At 39.8% G+C, this 12,296-nt stretch overlaps 2 protein-coding genes across 4 annotated transcripts; one reads left to right on the forward strand and one right to left on the reverse strand.

Annotated features, from left to right (window-relative positions):
• Positions 1-9: 9 nt before the first annotated feature.
• LOC122619412 (enolase-phosphatase E1) lies at positions 10-1,482 on the reverse strand. 2 transcript variants are annotated; one of them, XM_043796338.1, is made up of 4 exons: positions 1,344-1,482; positions 810-1,263; positions 248-504; positions 10-184 (listed from the first exon to the last, which is right to left on the reverse strand). In XM_043796338.1, exons 2-4 carry the CDS (start codon positions 1,250-1,252, stop codon positions 27-29), a joined length of 858 nt encoding a protein of 285 aa, XP_043652273.1. In that variant the 5' UTR covers positions 1,253-1,263; positions 1,344-1,482; the 3' UTR covers positions 10-26. The 2 variants fall into 2 exon arrangements, with proteins under 2 accessions (XP_043652273.1, XP_043652272.1); XM_043796337.1 differs by having other exon boundaries at positions 810-1,231; positions 1,344-1,361.
• Positions 1,483-1,802: 320 nt separating this feature from the next.
• On the forward strand, positions 1,803-11,472 carry LOC122619411 (egl nine homolog 1). Of its 2 annotated transcripts, none has more exons than XM_043796335.1 (5): positions 1,803-2,813; positions 9,812-10,091; positions 10,228-10,308; positions 10,370-10,509; positions 10,568-11,472. In XM_043796335.1, the coding sequence occupies exons 1-5, from the start codon at positions 2,287-2,289 to the stop codon at positions 10,935-10,937; spliced, it is 1,398 nt and encodes a 465-aa protein (XP_043652270.1). In that variant the 5' UTR covers positions 1,803-2,286; the 3' UTR covers positions 10,938-11,472. The 2 variants fall into 2 exon arrangements, with proteins under 2 accessions (XP_043652270.1, XP_043652271.1); XM_043796336.1 differs by lacking the exon at positions 1,803-2,813 and adding an exon at positions 7,446-8,093.
• Positions 11,473-12,296: the final 824 nt, after the last annotated feature.

The following is a 12,296-nucleotide window of genomic DNA, read 5'->3' on the forward strand; positions in this document are numbered from 1 at the left end:
CAATATATATACTTTTTTGAAATGACCTAAGCCTGGTATTTATTGATAGGCAGTTTCAGATTTTGAAGTGGTTTAAAGTCCGGAATCAATTCGAAACTAGCTTTTTGATCGTCCGCTAAGGCGGCGTTTCCAGGACGCTGCAGAATGATGGCTTGGAATCCCGCAGAGCGAGCGGCAGCCGCTTCTGAAATATAATTTTATGTTAATAATGTTAGGAATAGGGAATCCGTGTCGATCAGCCACTCACCTCCTGGAATATCCGTGAGAAATAGAATCTGTTTCGGGTCCTCCTTTAATAGGTTGGCAATGTTTTCATAGGATTGTCGTTCCTGTTTGTGGCCCACATGGGTGTCGAAATAAGCACTCAAGTGCGGCTGCAGGTTCCCCACTAAACTATGTCCGAATATCAGCTTTTGGGCAGCCACACTGCCACTGGAGTAGACGGCAATCTGGAGACCAGCAGCACGCCAGGCCTCAAAAGCTGCGGGGACATCTTCGTATACACTATAATACAATTTATAGATAATTAATTAGAAACGAATAGATATTTATTATTAATAATATGTCGTTGCGTTGTTCTTATTGGAAACATTTGACTACCATTAATATTAAGTACAAAAACTAAAAAAATATATTAATATGTTATAACTTGATTAGGGTTTATATATATTTGGGGATCTTGGAAAGACTGAAATTATTTTTGAGAACAGACGTAAGGTAACAATTTTTTTTGATAACCATTGAGAGTTCGGATTGTTAAGCTTATATGGCCATGATAGAAGCATATTGAATGGTTTTAGCAAACTTACTGGCCCTTCAACTCTCCATTAATGTAGCCCTGCGCCCAAATTAAGCCCTGAAGCGTTTTCATTGGCGTGACCTTCAGGTCCTGATCAATTAGATAGCGCACAAAGCCTGCAATCAGTTCAACATCCACTTCAGCGGGTGGAGCTCTTAACAGGACCTTGTATTCCGCAAACTGGGGCAGTTGCTGCATATCCTGGACAATATGCTGTATATCATCTACCTTCCAGGAATCCCTTAGGAACTTTTCCACATTCTGCTTGGCGTAGGGAAACAGGACATCGTGCACAAAGCTAATCGAAGTGGTGGTGCCCTCGATGTCCACCAGTACCACTTTGGCCACTCGTTCATTGGATGCCATTGCTCTTATCAGTGGGATTACGTTACCCGGAACCAGTTGATTTTCCAGCACAGCATCTGTTTGTGTCTGATAATAAAGATGGTACATCGCGTGATCAACTATCGACAAGAAAACGAATCGATCACTAAAATAAATAGACGGAAACAAACGAAAAGGGTATTTGCCATTCATAAAGTACCTTCTTAACTGTATTGAAGAAATGCATTCTTCATTCTCTTTCAGTTAATTGCATTTCTAGATAACTTTTTTGATTTTTAAAGCTTGTGTAATTAAATTTAAGCTAGTAAATGACAATGTGCGTCAAATTAGCGTCGATGAGTTAGCGGCGATGACGGAACGGTAGAAATTGGAACATGGGGTCGATTTTTATTTATTTGTTTTTTTTTTTTGTTAGAGGTGAATTCTAAAAAATAAAAATGCAAAATTGTTAAGAAAATAAAAAAATAACTATCTATGTGCGTCTTAAGTTTATAGGACGCACATTAAATGATAATAATAATGAAATAAAAAGCTTTGATTTCCGTTCCTAGAAATTGGTGGTATTTAAGTGTCGCTATTAAATTATCAGCACCTACGTTATCGATACCGATTGCCAGCCAGTAACAGTGCTGTACAACGATTCCATTTCAATGGTTTCACTATGGGTATCGGTTGACGCCCATCGCTAGCAAATAGAAATTTTATTGCTGAGCTCCCTTCTCCCTTTTCTGCACAGTGCACTCTGCTTTTATCAATTGGAGCTCAAGACAAAGCAATAAACAGTGTTTAGGGTGAAAAGTTCCAACCCAAAAACGGCTTGCAAAATTGCATATTCGCAGGCAAAACCAACAAAGCACATATAGCTGCCCGTGCGTCTGTGTGTGTGCGTTGTATGTGTGTTTTTTGTTTATTTCGCAAATTCGGTGGCCTACGTGATTAAAATAAGCGCAAGCGGACTAAACTGAAATGTTGGCTAAAACGTTCAAGAGCCGTAATTCGCATTGATAACAATTAGTTATAATCTGAGAGCGCGTGTGTGTGATTACCTCAGTGTCAGAAGGTGAGGTGGTGTAAACAAACTGGGAGAGCTGTCAAGGTTAAAATCGGCCGTCGCATTTGGCTCTCCTCTCCCACAAAATGCTATGAGCAGGGGTCGCGGAAAGGTCAGGGATTTAGTTAGCCATTCCGGATCCAATTCGGCCATGGACCCTCCGCGCTGTTCCATTTGCGGAACTCAACGGCAGCTGCTGCGCTGCGCCAAGTGCAAGGCTGTCTATTACTGCTCCCCCGCCCACCAGCATCTCCATTGGCCCGACCACCGCACCGAGTGCCGCCTCCTGACCCGCCAGAAACTCTACAGTAGCAACAACAACAAGCAGCAGCAACTCCAGCCACTGCAACAAGCGGTGGCATCTGCTAATCTGGAGGGCAGCGGCGCCGGCGCCAACTGCTCTACCGCTCAGATGATGACGCCTGCCCACCAGGCGCAGAGTTGGCCCGCCGAGGTAGACAATCTGCTGAATCTACTCGGACAGCCGGGCATTCAAGAGAAGGCGGCAGCAGCAGAAACGGAAGCTGGTCAAAGGCAGCAGCAGCAACACCATCATGGTGAAAAGAGCTCCAGCTATCAAATCGGACTTGCGGATGCCAGCTTCATGGGATCAGGAAGGTACATATGTTAGGCGTTTTAGTATTATTTCAGACTGACACAAATACTTATCGGATAGTTCATATTTTCAGAGTTTACCATATTATTCCCGATCACGTCAAGTTTAAATCCAAGTGTCTCGCCATTGTGTCTAATCCGTAAATGAGAACATGTTTCTTGTTCCCTCCTTGCTATCATCTTCTCTTTCTCTTGTGCGATCAGGCCTCACTCGACGATTATGCCTCTCTATTTTAGAGCTGGCAACACCGTAACGCTATTTCGTTACATTCTAGGAATTGCAATGCAGCAGCGTTTCTTAGCTACTCAACGCCAAATAATTCAACGGTTTTAAGAATTTGAATAATTCAGAGACTTGGGAAATATTTAAAATTAACCACGTTTAAATACAATTACAAATAACAGAAGAGTCTCATATCACAGCTATAGAAAAGTATTTTGAGTCGTTCACACTATTTTAGTAAATACAATCAAATTCGAGATGGTATTTTATAAAAGTGGAACTCATGTTTTTCATAAGATATGTATACAAAAATGAGTTTAACTCGGGCAGTGTATGTATGTATGTACCTACTGGTCATTAAAAAAAAATATACAAAAGATTAACGCTCAATGTGGGATTATTTCTTAATTTGGAAGAAGGACCATAAACATGAGATGTTGACACAAAACAGAAACCCTTTTGCAAAAATTATTTGTCAATTTTGGTCAGTTTGAATAGATCGAGCAAGGATTGGCTTCTTCAGTTGACCCAGGTTTTTATTCTGAACTACATATATACATGTAGATGCAGCGCCTTGATCTCGACCCTGTATGCCCGACATTTATCCAGCACCCAGTTCGATTCTGAATCAAGGGAGTAGCTGACTTTTTCGAATTCTTTACGGATGTCTCCCACTGGGGTCTCTGCACTTGCTGTTAATCGATGATTAGCGATTCCTTTGGTTTGGCTCCTCCATCCGATGCATCCGATAGCCACTGCTCCTCCAGTTCCTTCAAGCATGTCCAAAATGAGGCAGCACTGTATCCGGGATTCGCAACCTTACTAGTTCTATACCGCCGTACAAGCCACGTTGAACACCGGACGGAGCGTTTCCCTTGAGATACTGGGACAACGATCCTCCCATGGTGCCAATCATAAAAGCGCAGCCGCAAACCTCTACAATCCTTACACGACACGGATGGCGATCGTACTCCAAGTTCGGGTTACTGATCCGTGATCAATGTCGCCTTATTTATGTAAATCTTGGTTTATAGTGGACTTTTCTCGATTTGCTTTTTACCAGTCTGGCCTTGATTGAAAACGTGTGTTTTTGGAGTATACATATGTACATATGTATGTATGTAACTTCTAAAATGTTACATTGCGACTTTACGTCCGTTCTAACTAGATAAATAATATTTACCGATGTTTCTATAAATAATGTAATTACAATGTGTGAAATGTAATTAATGTATGTTACAATAGTATGAACAGATCGAGCAAAAACCATAGCAAAATGTTAATCAGATATTGATGTCTTATGTTCAAAATCAGTTGGCGTATCATTTTTTCCATACTTGAAAACTCCCAAACGACTCGGTAAGCTCAACAAAGCTGGGTACGGTAAAATCGAATTTTTGAAATTTGAGAGCTGGAATTGTTTGCCCATCGTACGCCCATATTTGCAACCAATTAGTTTTTCAAAAATCAAAAAGTTGACTTTATTATATTGTGTTATTCGAACGTTGAACGTGCTTATCTTGTATTTAATCACCTATTATTTTAAATGATAGGTAGTTAATAAATGTGACAAAAACAAACAACTCGATTAGTAAGCCGACCGTTAACTAGAAGTTGCGTTTGCAGTCAATTAACGATAAGCGGTTACGTGCCCACTCCTGAAAAGCCACACGAATCAAAAGGAAAACATGACAAAGATGATGACATATGAACGATAATATGTTGTTGCAGTTTATGGTTTTTGTGATCTTGAAGCTTTTTAGCACCTAATTTATTGGTTGTTGATATACAGCTTGTACCCTCTAAAAAGGTTATATAACGCAAAGCAGAAGTTTGGGAACACTCATTGAACATCACTATAGTGATACATATATAGTGCACTATTCGCATATTGCGCAGTTTGTTGCGTCTAAAGTTTTGATACTCGCTTATTTATTTTTGCTTTGCACCGGCATTAACGAATACAAAAAAATGAACTGAAATATAGAAATTTTTTCGTAATTTAGCTCTAAGCCAATTCGGCTGAGTGTTCAGTTAAATAATGTGCTCTTGGATGGGTAGTGGCCAATAAGTGAAACATTTATGAATCTAATATAAGTTAAATGAAATAATTATGGTTATTTCCCATTCAAATGTTACGATATTTTCCTTCTACTGGTATCCTTCATAATTTTGGCTTAATGCTTTAAATCAGTTTCGTCAGATGCAGTGTAGCCGCTTTGTTTTCTACCTTCTTATCGCCAGAAGTGGGTGGTCCGTTCAACAGGGAGGTCCGGAGCGTTTTGCCTACGTGCCGGGAATAAGCAAGCAGATCGTTTAAATCGTGTTATCAAAGTTAAGCGCTTGACTTAGCTCATAGATTTCAATCTGCGGCGGGATGTGTTATTCTTTATCAAACAATTAGCGCAGTCAGCCCGACGTATTCTCATTTTAAGGGGCTTTCAAAATTCCGGCATTGTTTATAAATTTGCTGGTCTGCCTGTCAAGCAACTCTCTGGGGAAAACAAACAATACGGTTGCGCATTCAATTATTCTCAGATGTATATATTTGCTCAAGGACTTTTTAATTTGGTTAAAATTGAAGCGGAGTTCGTTCAACTTGGAGCTTAGTTGCGTTTTATTCAGTAGTTTGGATTTATTTGGACGTTTAATGTAGTTTGATTGAAGGTAAAAGTATTTTCCAGTTTAAATCTAATCAAGTTGACTCAGATTAAAATAAATTCTATCGATTATCCATCTATAAAAGTAAATAGCCTATTTGTTGCCATCTCTTATATCTATGTATGTATGTAGTCCAGTTTCAATTGCGTGGAAACTATTGCCTTTATACTCCCAAAGCAAGCCCGAACGAGTTATAAACGTAGGCAGACGCACGTCACCAAGGTCGCCCAGCTGGTTCTCCGCCCACTATAAGGGCTGCGAGCTGGTGTGGTACACGTGCCGCAGTCGACGTTGTCGCACGTAATACATTACAGACGAAACGGGCGCCAATCGATCATTGCAATGTACACGGAAATATGTATGTATGCCCTTAAAGAAATCAGTTTAGTGGCCATAGTGCTTGTGTGAGTGAGACAGCATACATGATGAACTCCTCGCGCAAAAGCTATCTTATGGTTATTGGTCTTATGGTTATTGCAATCCTTGTAACTGATTTTACACGTCTTTGTCGACATTATATTGGTTACAGAGAGTTGGGCAGATTTCAGAGAAGTTTATTTATTTAATGGTGAATTGAAGGGTCTCCCCATTTTCTCTGTGTGTACTTTGTTTGGCGTCGACTTTGAACTGGGCCGTTGACCCAATTCTGTGGTTCGTACATTCGCCTAGCTTCCGCCGTTCTGTAGCTCATCTTTCTTAGTGTTTCATTAAATCATTTTTAGCAGATATTTGTATCAACCCATTTAAATATCTATAGTATCTCTGACCTCCTCGCACTCCCTTAGCTGGCGGCCTTCTCTTTCTGACTCACTTGGCTATCGCATTGCTTGTGCGTGTGGCCTCTTTGCGTTTGTGTGTGTCGCTCGCATGTGCGTGTGCCAACTGCGCGTTGGTGTGTGTGCTGGGCTACGTGACGATTGTTGCGCTTGTCTTTCTACCTTATTATTTGCTTTTCCGCTTGCATTTGTTTTGCATTGACAGAGTGTGTTTGAACTCTCTTGAAGGGCAAGCGGGACGAGTAGCTTCCTCCCGCTTCCTGGAACCTTGCGAGTATCGGATCTCCTAATTTGCTCGTTAGGCATGGCTTTTGGCGATCTGCATCTGCCTTTTACCTATGTACTACATACATACATAAATTCCTTATTTTTCATTATGTGCTCTCACCTTGAAGGTTCTCTTTATCGCCTTAAGCGACTGCTTCTCCTGCGATTTTTTAGCTGCTACCCAGGCTCTGGGATAGTGATTTGGGAGGCGGACAGAGAATAGCTGAAAAAATTTAGCTAGAGCAAATGAACTTCAATTTTAGCTTTTTCTACGGGTCTCAATGTTATCGTATTAAATGATCGTATTCTAAAATCTTATGATTTACATACAATATATGGGCGGAATGGGGAAATAAAATTAAAAAAGGGTGACAAGAATCAAAATTGTATATTTCATTTGAAACCAATAAATTAACAAATACTGGCTTAGTTTTTAGCTATTAATAACAATTTAATGTGCAGTTACATTTCCCAATTCTCAACTGTGTTTTTAAAACATCGATTGCTTGCACATATATAGTAATTCAATTTATGGAACGGTAACTACATTTGCGGCAAACAAAACTGAAATCGAGCACTTAAATACTAGTTCTGGCCATAAAATAGCAAAATTCATTTCACCAGCTCTCAAAACTCTTTGGCTCTTTCTTTTGTAACAAACGGTATCGGGCGAGAGCAACCTGCGGTGCTACCGCATTCGGAAAACGAACGGCGACGAGTGCGGTTCGTTTTAGCTGCTTCACATTTTCACTTATGTATACTAGTTAACCGAAGCTGACCGATAAACAATCGTGACTAACTGTGCATAAACAAAGGCAAATCAAAACAAACATCTGCCAGTGAAACAAAGCAAAAATTAAAATATATAGGCTGCTGGCCCCAACAAATGCAAACTGCAATTATTCGTACCTGCCCACCAACACGACTGCACCAATATACGATATATCCGCCGGTGTCCATCTAACTTGCTCTCTTTCCCTCTTGTGATCGAGACTTCCATTTGCATAAAAGTCGCGGGTAATTTTAAGCTTTCTTCATTTGTGCGTGCATTTCTTGGAAACCCTTTTGTAAAAGAAAGCCTCCAACCAATTCGGGATCAAAAAGGCATAATGGAACAATTTAAATTCTAAAAACTTAATTCACTACCCTTTCTCTGCTCAACAACGACTGAGACCTCTGTGAAGATACAAAAATTGACTTCAGACTTAAAGAAGTTCTGGTGATAACAGTGAAAAGCAAGCTGAATAATCAGGGCAAAATGATCACCTCCACGACCACGGACTATAAAAACTTTTTTAAACACTCTGCACATCCTGCCAATGCTGAGCAGTACTTTCGGGAACTTCTGGACAAGCGGTAATGATCTTTGAAATATTGAAATAAAATTTCTAAGGAACAAAGGAATAATGAGGCTAGAATTTATGGGAGCCACTAGCGAGAGAAATTACAGTGGCCACAATAGTTAAGGTTATTAATATTTATTTCCCATATGTAAATTTTAATTTGAATAATACTCTAAAGTTATCGGGCTAATGAAAACGATTTTTCAAATACAACTTTTCAATACTCATTGTATAATACAAATACAATATAATACAAACTTGCTTATAAATGACCATCATATTGGTTAATGGTTTTGTTTTACTTGGCTGAAAACGTTGCACAGGCTTGATACATTCAAATCTAAGGTCACAAACTTTTCTTAGAATAACTTCTTTCCAAGCTGAGTATCAACCATTTTCTCTTCTTGATTATACACCACTTATAAAGTGTTAATTATCATTGCATTAACCTGGGCATTGCGAATTTCAATAAAACCGGTTAACAGTTTCTTTTTGTGGTCTTCAATGCCGTCTTTCGTGTATCTTAATCTTTAGACATTTATCGATTTGGAATTCGTATATTAATATATTTGTGAGACCGAATTTGATTTCTTGCGTTGGGTGCTTAAAGTTCTTCCCTTTCCCATTCCGGGATTTTGATTAACAGCTCCGCACGTTTCATAAATACGAGGGTCGTTTGATAAGTCCGTGACTTTTTGAATAAAATATATTTTTTTCGTCAAAGAAGCGTTTTATTTCTCAACATAATCTCCTTTTAGCTCTATACATTTAGTCCAGCGTTTTTCCAATTTTTTATTCCTTCCAAATAATAGGTTTTCTCAAGGCCTCAAATAGTCGTTTGTTTCTGTGATGACCTCTTCATTTGACCCGAATCTCTTACCGCCGAGCCATTTCTTCATGTTTGGAAACAAAAAATAGTCACAGGGGGCTAAATCTGGAGAATATGCTGGATGGGGTAGCAGTTCGTAGCCCAATTTATGAAATTTTGCCATGCTGACTACACACGTGTGCACCCGTGCATTGTCCTGATGGAACAAAAAATTCACGAGATCGTCTGCTTTCAATGCCTATAAAACGCAAACCAAAAAACGCAGCTTTCTCAAAATTTTACAGTCAGCTGTTAATCGATAACTGCTGACAGGAGCAGTGTTGTATTTAGAGCAGGTGCGCGGCAAATACAAAAAGTCACGGACTTATCAAACGACCCTCGTATTTGTACTTTTGCGACAACGATTTAACTTTATGCTTTAATATAGCCTGTGGATTTGTGCCAAAATGTTTAATCGTTTGTTTTTTTCGGAAATGTGCTTTGCTTTGCTTATCCAGAATTTCGTGATCGTCTGGGACAATCGGCGGGCTGGGCCAGTTTACTTTTGGGTGGCCTACGTGACTGGGACCCACCGACATGTATGAAAATATTGGTTTAATGGGCGCATCATAAAAGGGTCGTAAAATTGTATGCATTGCAGTACCAGTTTCTCAAACGCCTGTAAAAAAGCTTAAGTGCTATAGAACTTTTGTGCTGAAAATAGCGAGGAAAAGCGTCTACATTAATTAGATTCAGGGGTTTCCCCAAGGTGACCTCACTCACATCGGCATCTCTTATTTTACTGATTATCGGCCTTGAATAGTTAATATACTTTTTTCTCATCGTCTCTCTACTAAAAGGGAACGCAATTAAAATACTTGGACTGATTTAATATCTTTTTTTTTCCTTCCGATTTTTCACAGTGAGCGCCGCTATGAGGATCTGTGTCGCAATATCATCAGCGACATGAACCAGTATGGCCTGTCCGTTGTGGACGACTTCTTGGGCATGGAGACGGGTCTAAAGATCCTCAACGAGGTTCGAAGCATGTATAACGCAGGAGCCTTCCAAGATGGACAAGTGGTGACCAACCAGACGCCCGATGCTCCCGTGGTGCGCGGTGACAAAATCCGAGGCGATAAGATCAAGTGGGTTGGTGGCAATGAGCCGGGCTGCAGCAATGTTTGGTATTTGACCAATCAGGTGAGTAACGAAGAAAAAAATACGTCCATGGTCCATAACTACTTACTCGTGCTTACTTAAGTCAGAAAGCAGCTACAAGAGCTGTTTGTTTTTATTATTATTAACTCTGAATGTCTAATCTAATTTTTCTTTTCAGATTGACTCTGTGGTGTACCGTGTCAACACGATGAAGGATAATGGCATTTTGGGCAACTACCACATCAGGGAGCGCACGAGGGTAAGCGTAAGCGGAGGAAATACATTTTGGAATGAGCTGATATATGATTCCTTAATCTTAGGCAATGGTCGCCTGTTATCCTGGATCGGGAACTCACTACGTCATGCATGTAGACAATCCTCAAAAGGATGGTCGCGTTATAACGGCCATATACTACCTGAATATCAACTGGGATGCGCGGGAAAGTGGCGGCATTCTGCGGTAGGATTATAAACTTATCTGTGCCTTGAACATCATCCTAACTCTTATCTATGAACAGAATTCGACCAACACCTGGAACCACAGTGGCGGATATTGAGCCCAAGTTTGATCGCCTAATATTCTTCTGGTCTGACATTCGGAATCCCCACGAAGTGCAGCCCGCTCACCGTACCCGCTATGCCATCACCGTCTGGTATTTCGATGCCAAGGAGCGCGAGGAGGCCCTAATTAGGGCCAAGCTGGAAAACAGCAAGACGAATAATCTGGTAGCTCAAGTCCAATCCCAACTAGACTCCACCACCACACCACCTGCACCCATAGCTTCGTCCTCATCCAGTCTACCGGCTAGCATGTCCACGGGAACAGGAGCGCTGAACGCGAATGTGTCGAGTAATTCCTGCGCCACCAGCAGCGAAATATGCACGTAACCCAAGCCAGCAGCTCAGCTATAGGGCAACCAAAAAGTGTAAATTTTTTCCAACCAAACACACATGTATAAAGCTAGTTAAAAACTATTTATAGCTCCGTACACGACGCAGCGCCAAGCCCGCATTGCGAAAGTTATTCAAAGCTCCTTTAATCGTTAAGCCTCCTAGTTTAGTCTCTAAGTCGTACCCTTAGTCATTCTCGCATTAACCATTAGCTTACTGCCATGTCAGCGTCCGAGTTGGTTGTTTATTAATTTTACTTTGTTGCATCTTTGTCAGGATCTTTTGCCTAGCTCATTCTTAATTTTTGGCTGCCAAAGTATTATACCTAAAAAGAAGTTAACTAGATCCAATCACATAAGCAACTGTCGCGACGCTCATTGCATCTTATCTCAAAATTATTTAAAAAGTAAATCGTGTGGAAATGCGGTTACTGGCTACCAATACTTCTTACGACTCTTATGCATCTTGTTAGGCATATTCTTGATATCGTTTACATCTAATAACAAACCGAAATAAATGTTACTCCGTAATACGTTCTCTTGTTATTTGTAAATCATGAAATATGTGTATTTATGACATATATACATATTGTATGTATATTTTTTATATTAAACAAAAGCCTGAGCTAATAAATCACATGTGGCTTAAATTTTTGGTATATGGTTGGACAGGTATAGGTTTTATAAGACGCTTAATTTGGTGCACGTCTTAAAGTCAAACGTCGAGTTTTAAATACATCATCTTTAAAACTGTTTTAAATACATCATCTTTAAAACTGGCCCACTAATATTTTCGCACATATGTATACATTTCGTTTATAATGGTCTCTTTAATGAAATGTACATACATATATACATACATAAACCACCAAAAAGACGACTTTTAAATATTTTGTTCTATTTTTTTGCTTGAATGTATGCTAGACTTTAAAAAACTTGTATTTACTTTTTTACCAGTAGAGCAAAAGGGTATACTAGATTTGTTGAAAAGTACATATTTAACAGGCAAAAGGAAGCGTTTCCGACCATATAGTCAATAGGATAAATGGCCGAGTCGATCTGGCCATGTCCATCTGTATGAACGTCGATTTAGAATTAGAAAGTTAAGATTTAGCAAGCAGACTCCAGAGACATATGCGGCGCGCAAGTTTGTTCACCCATTTTGCCACCCCAACACATTTAAAAAGGTTTTGACATTTTTTGTTGTTGTAAATTTCTATCTATTTAAAAATAAAAGGTTTGCCACGCCCACAAACAGAAAAATGGTGCCACGCCTACAAGTATAAAAAATGATTTGCTATTTTTTTATTAGTATTGTAAATTTCTCTCGATTTGCCATTAACTTTTTGCCACGCCC

This window comes from Drosophila teissieri, chromosome 3R (genome assembly GCF_016746235.2).
Source record: "Drosophila teissieri strain GT53w chromosome 3R, Prin_Dtei_1.1, whole genome shotgun sequence".
NCBI classification, from domain to species: domain Eukaryota; kingdom Metazoa; phylum Arthropoda; class Insecta; order Diptera; family Drosophilidae; genus Drosophila; species Drosophila teissieri.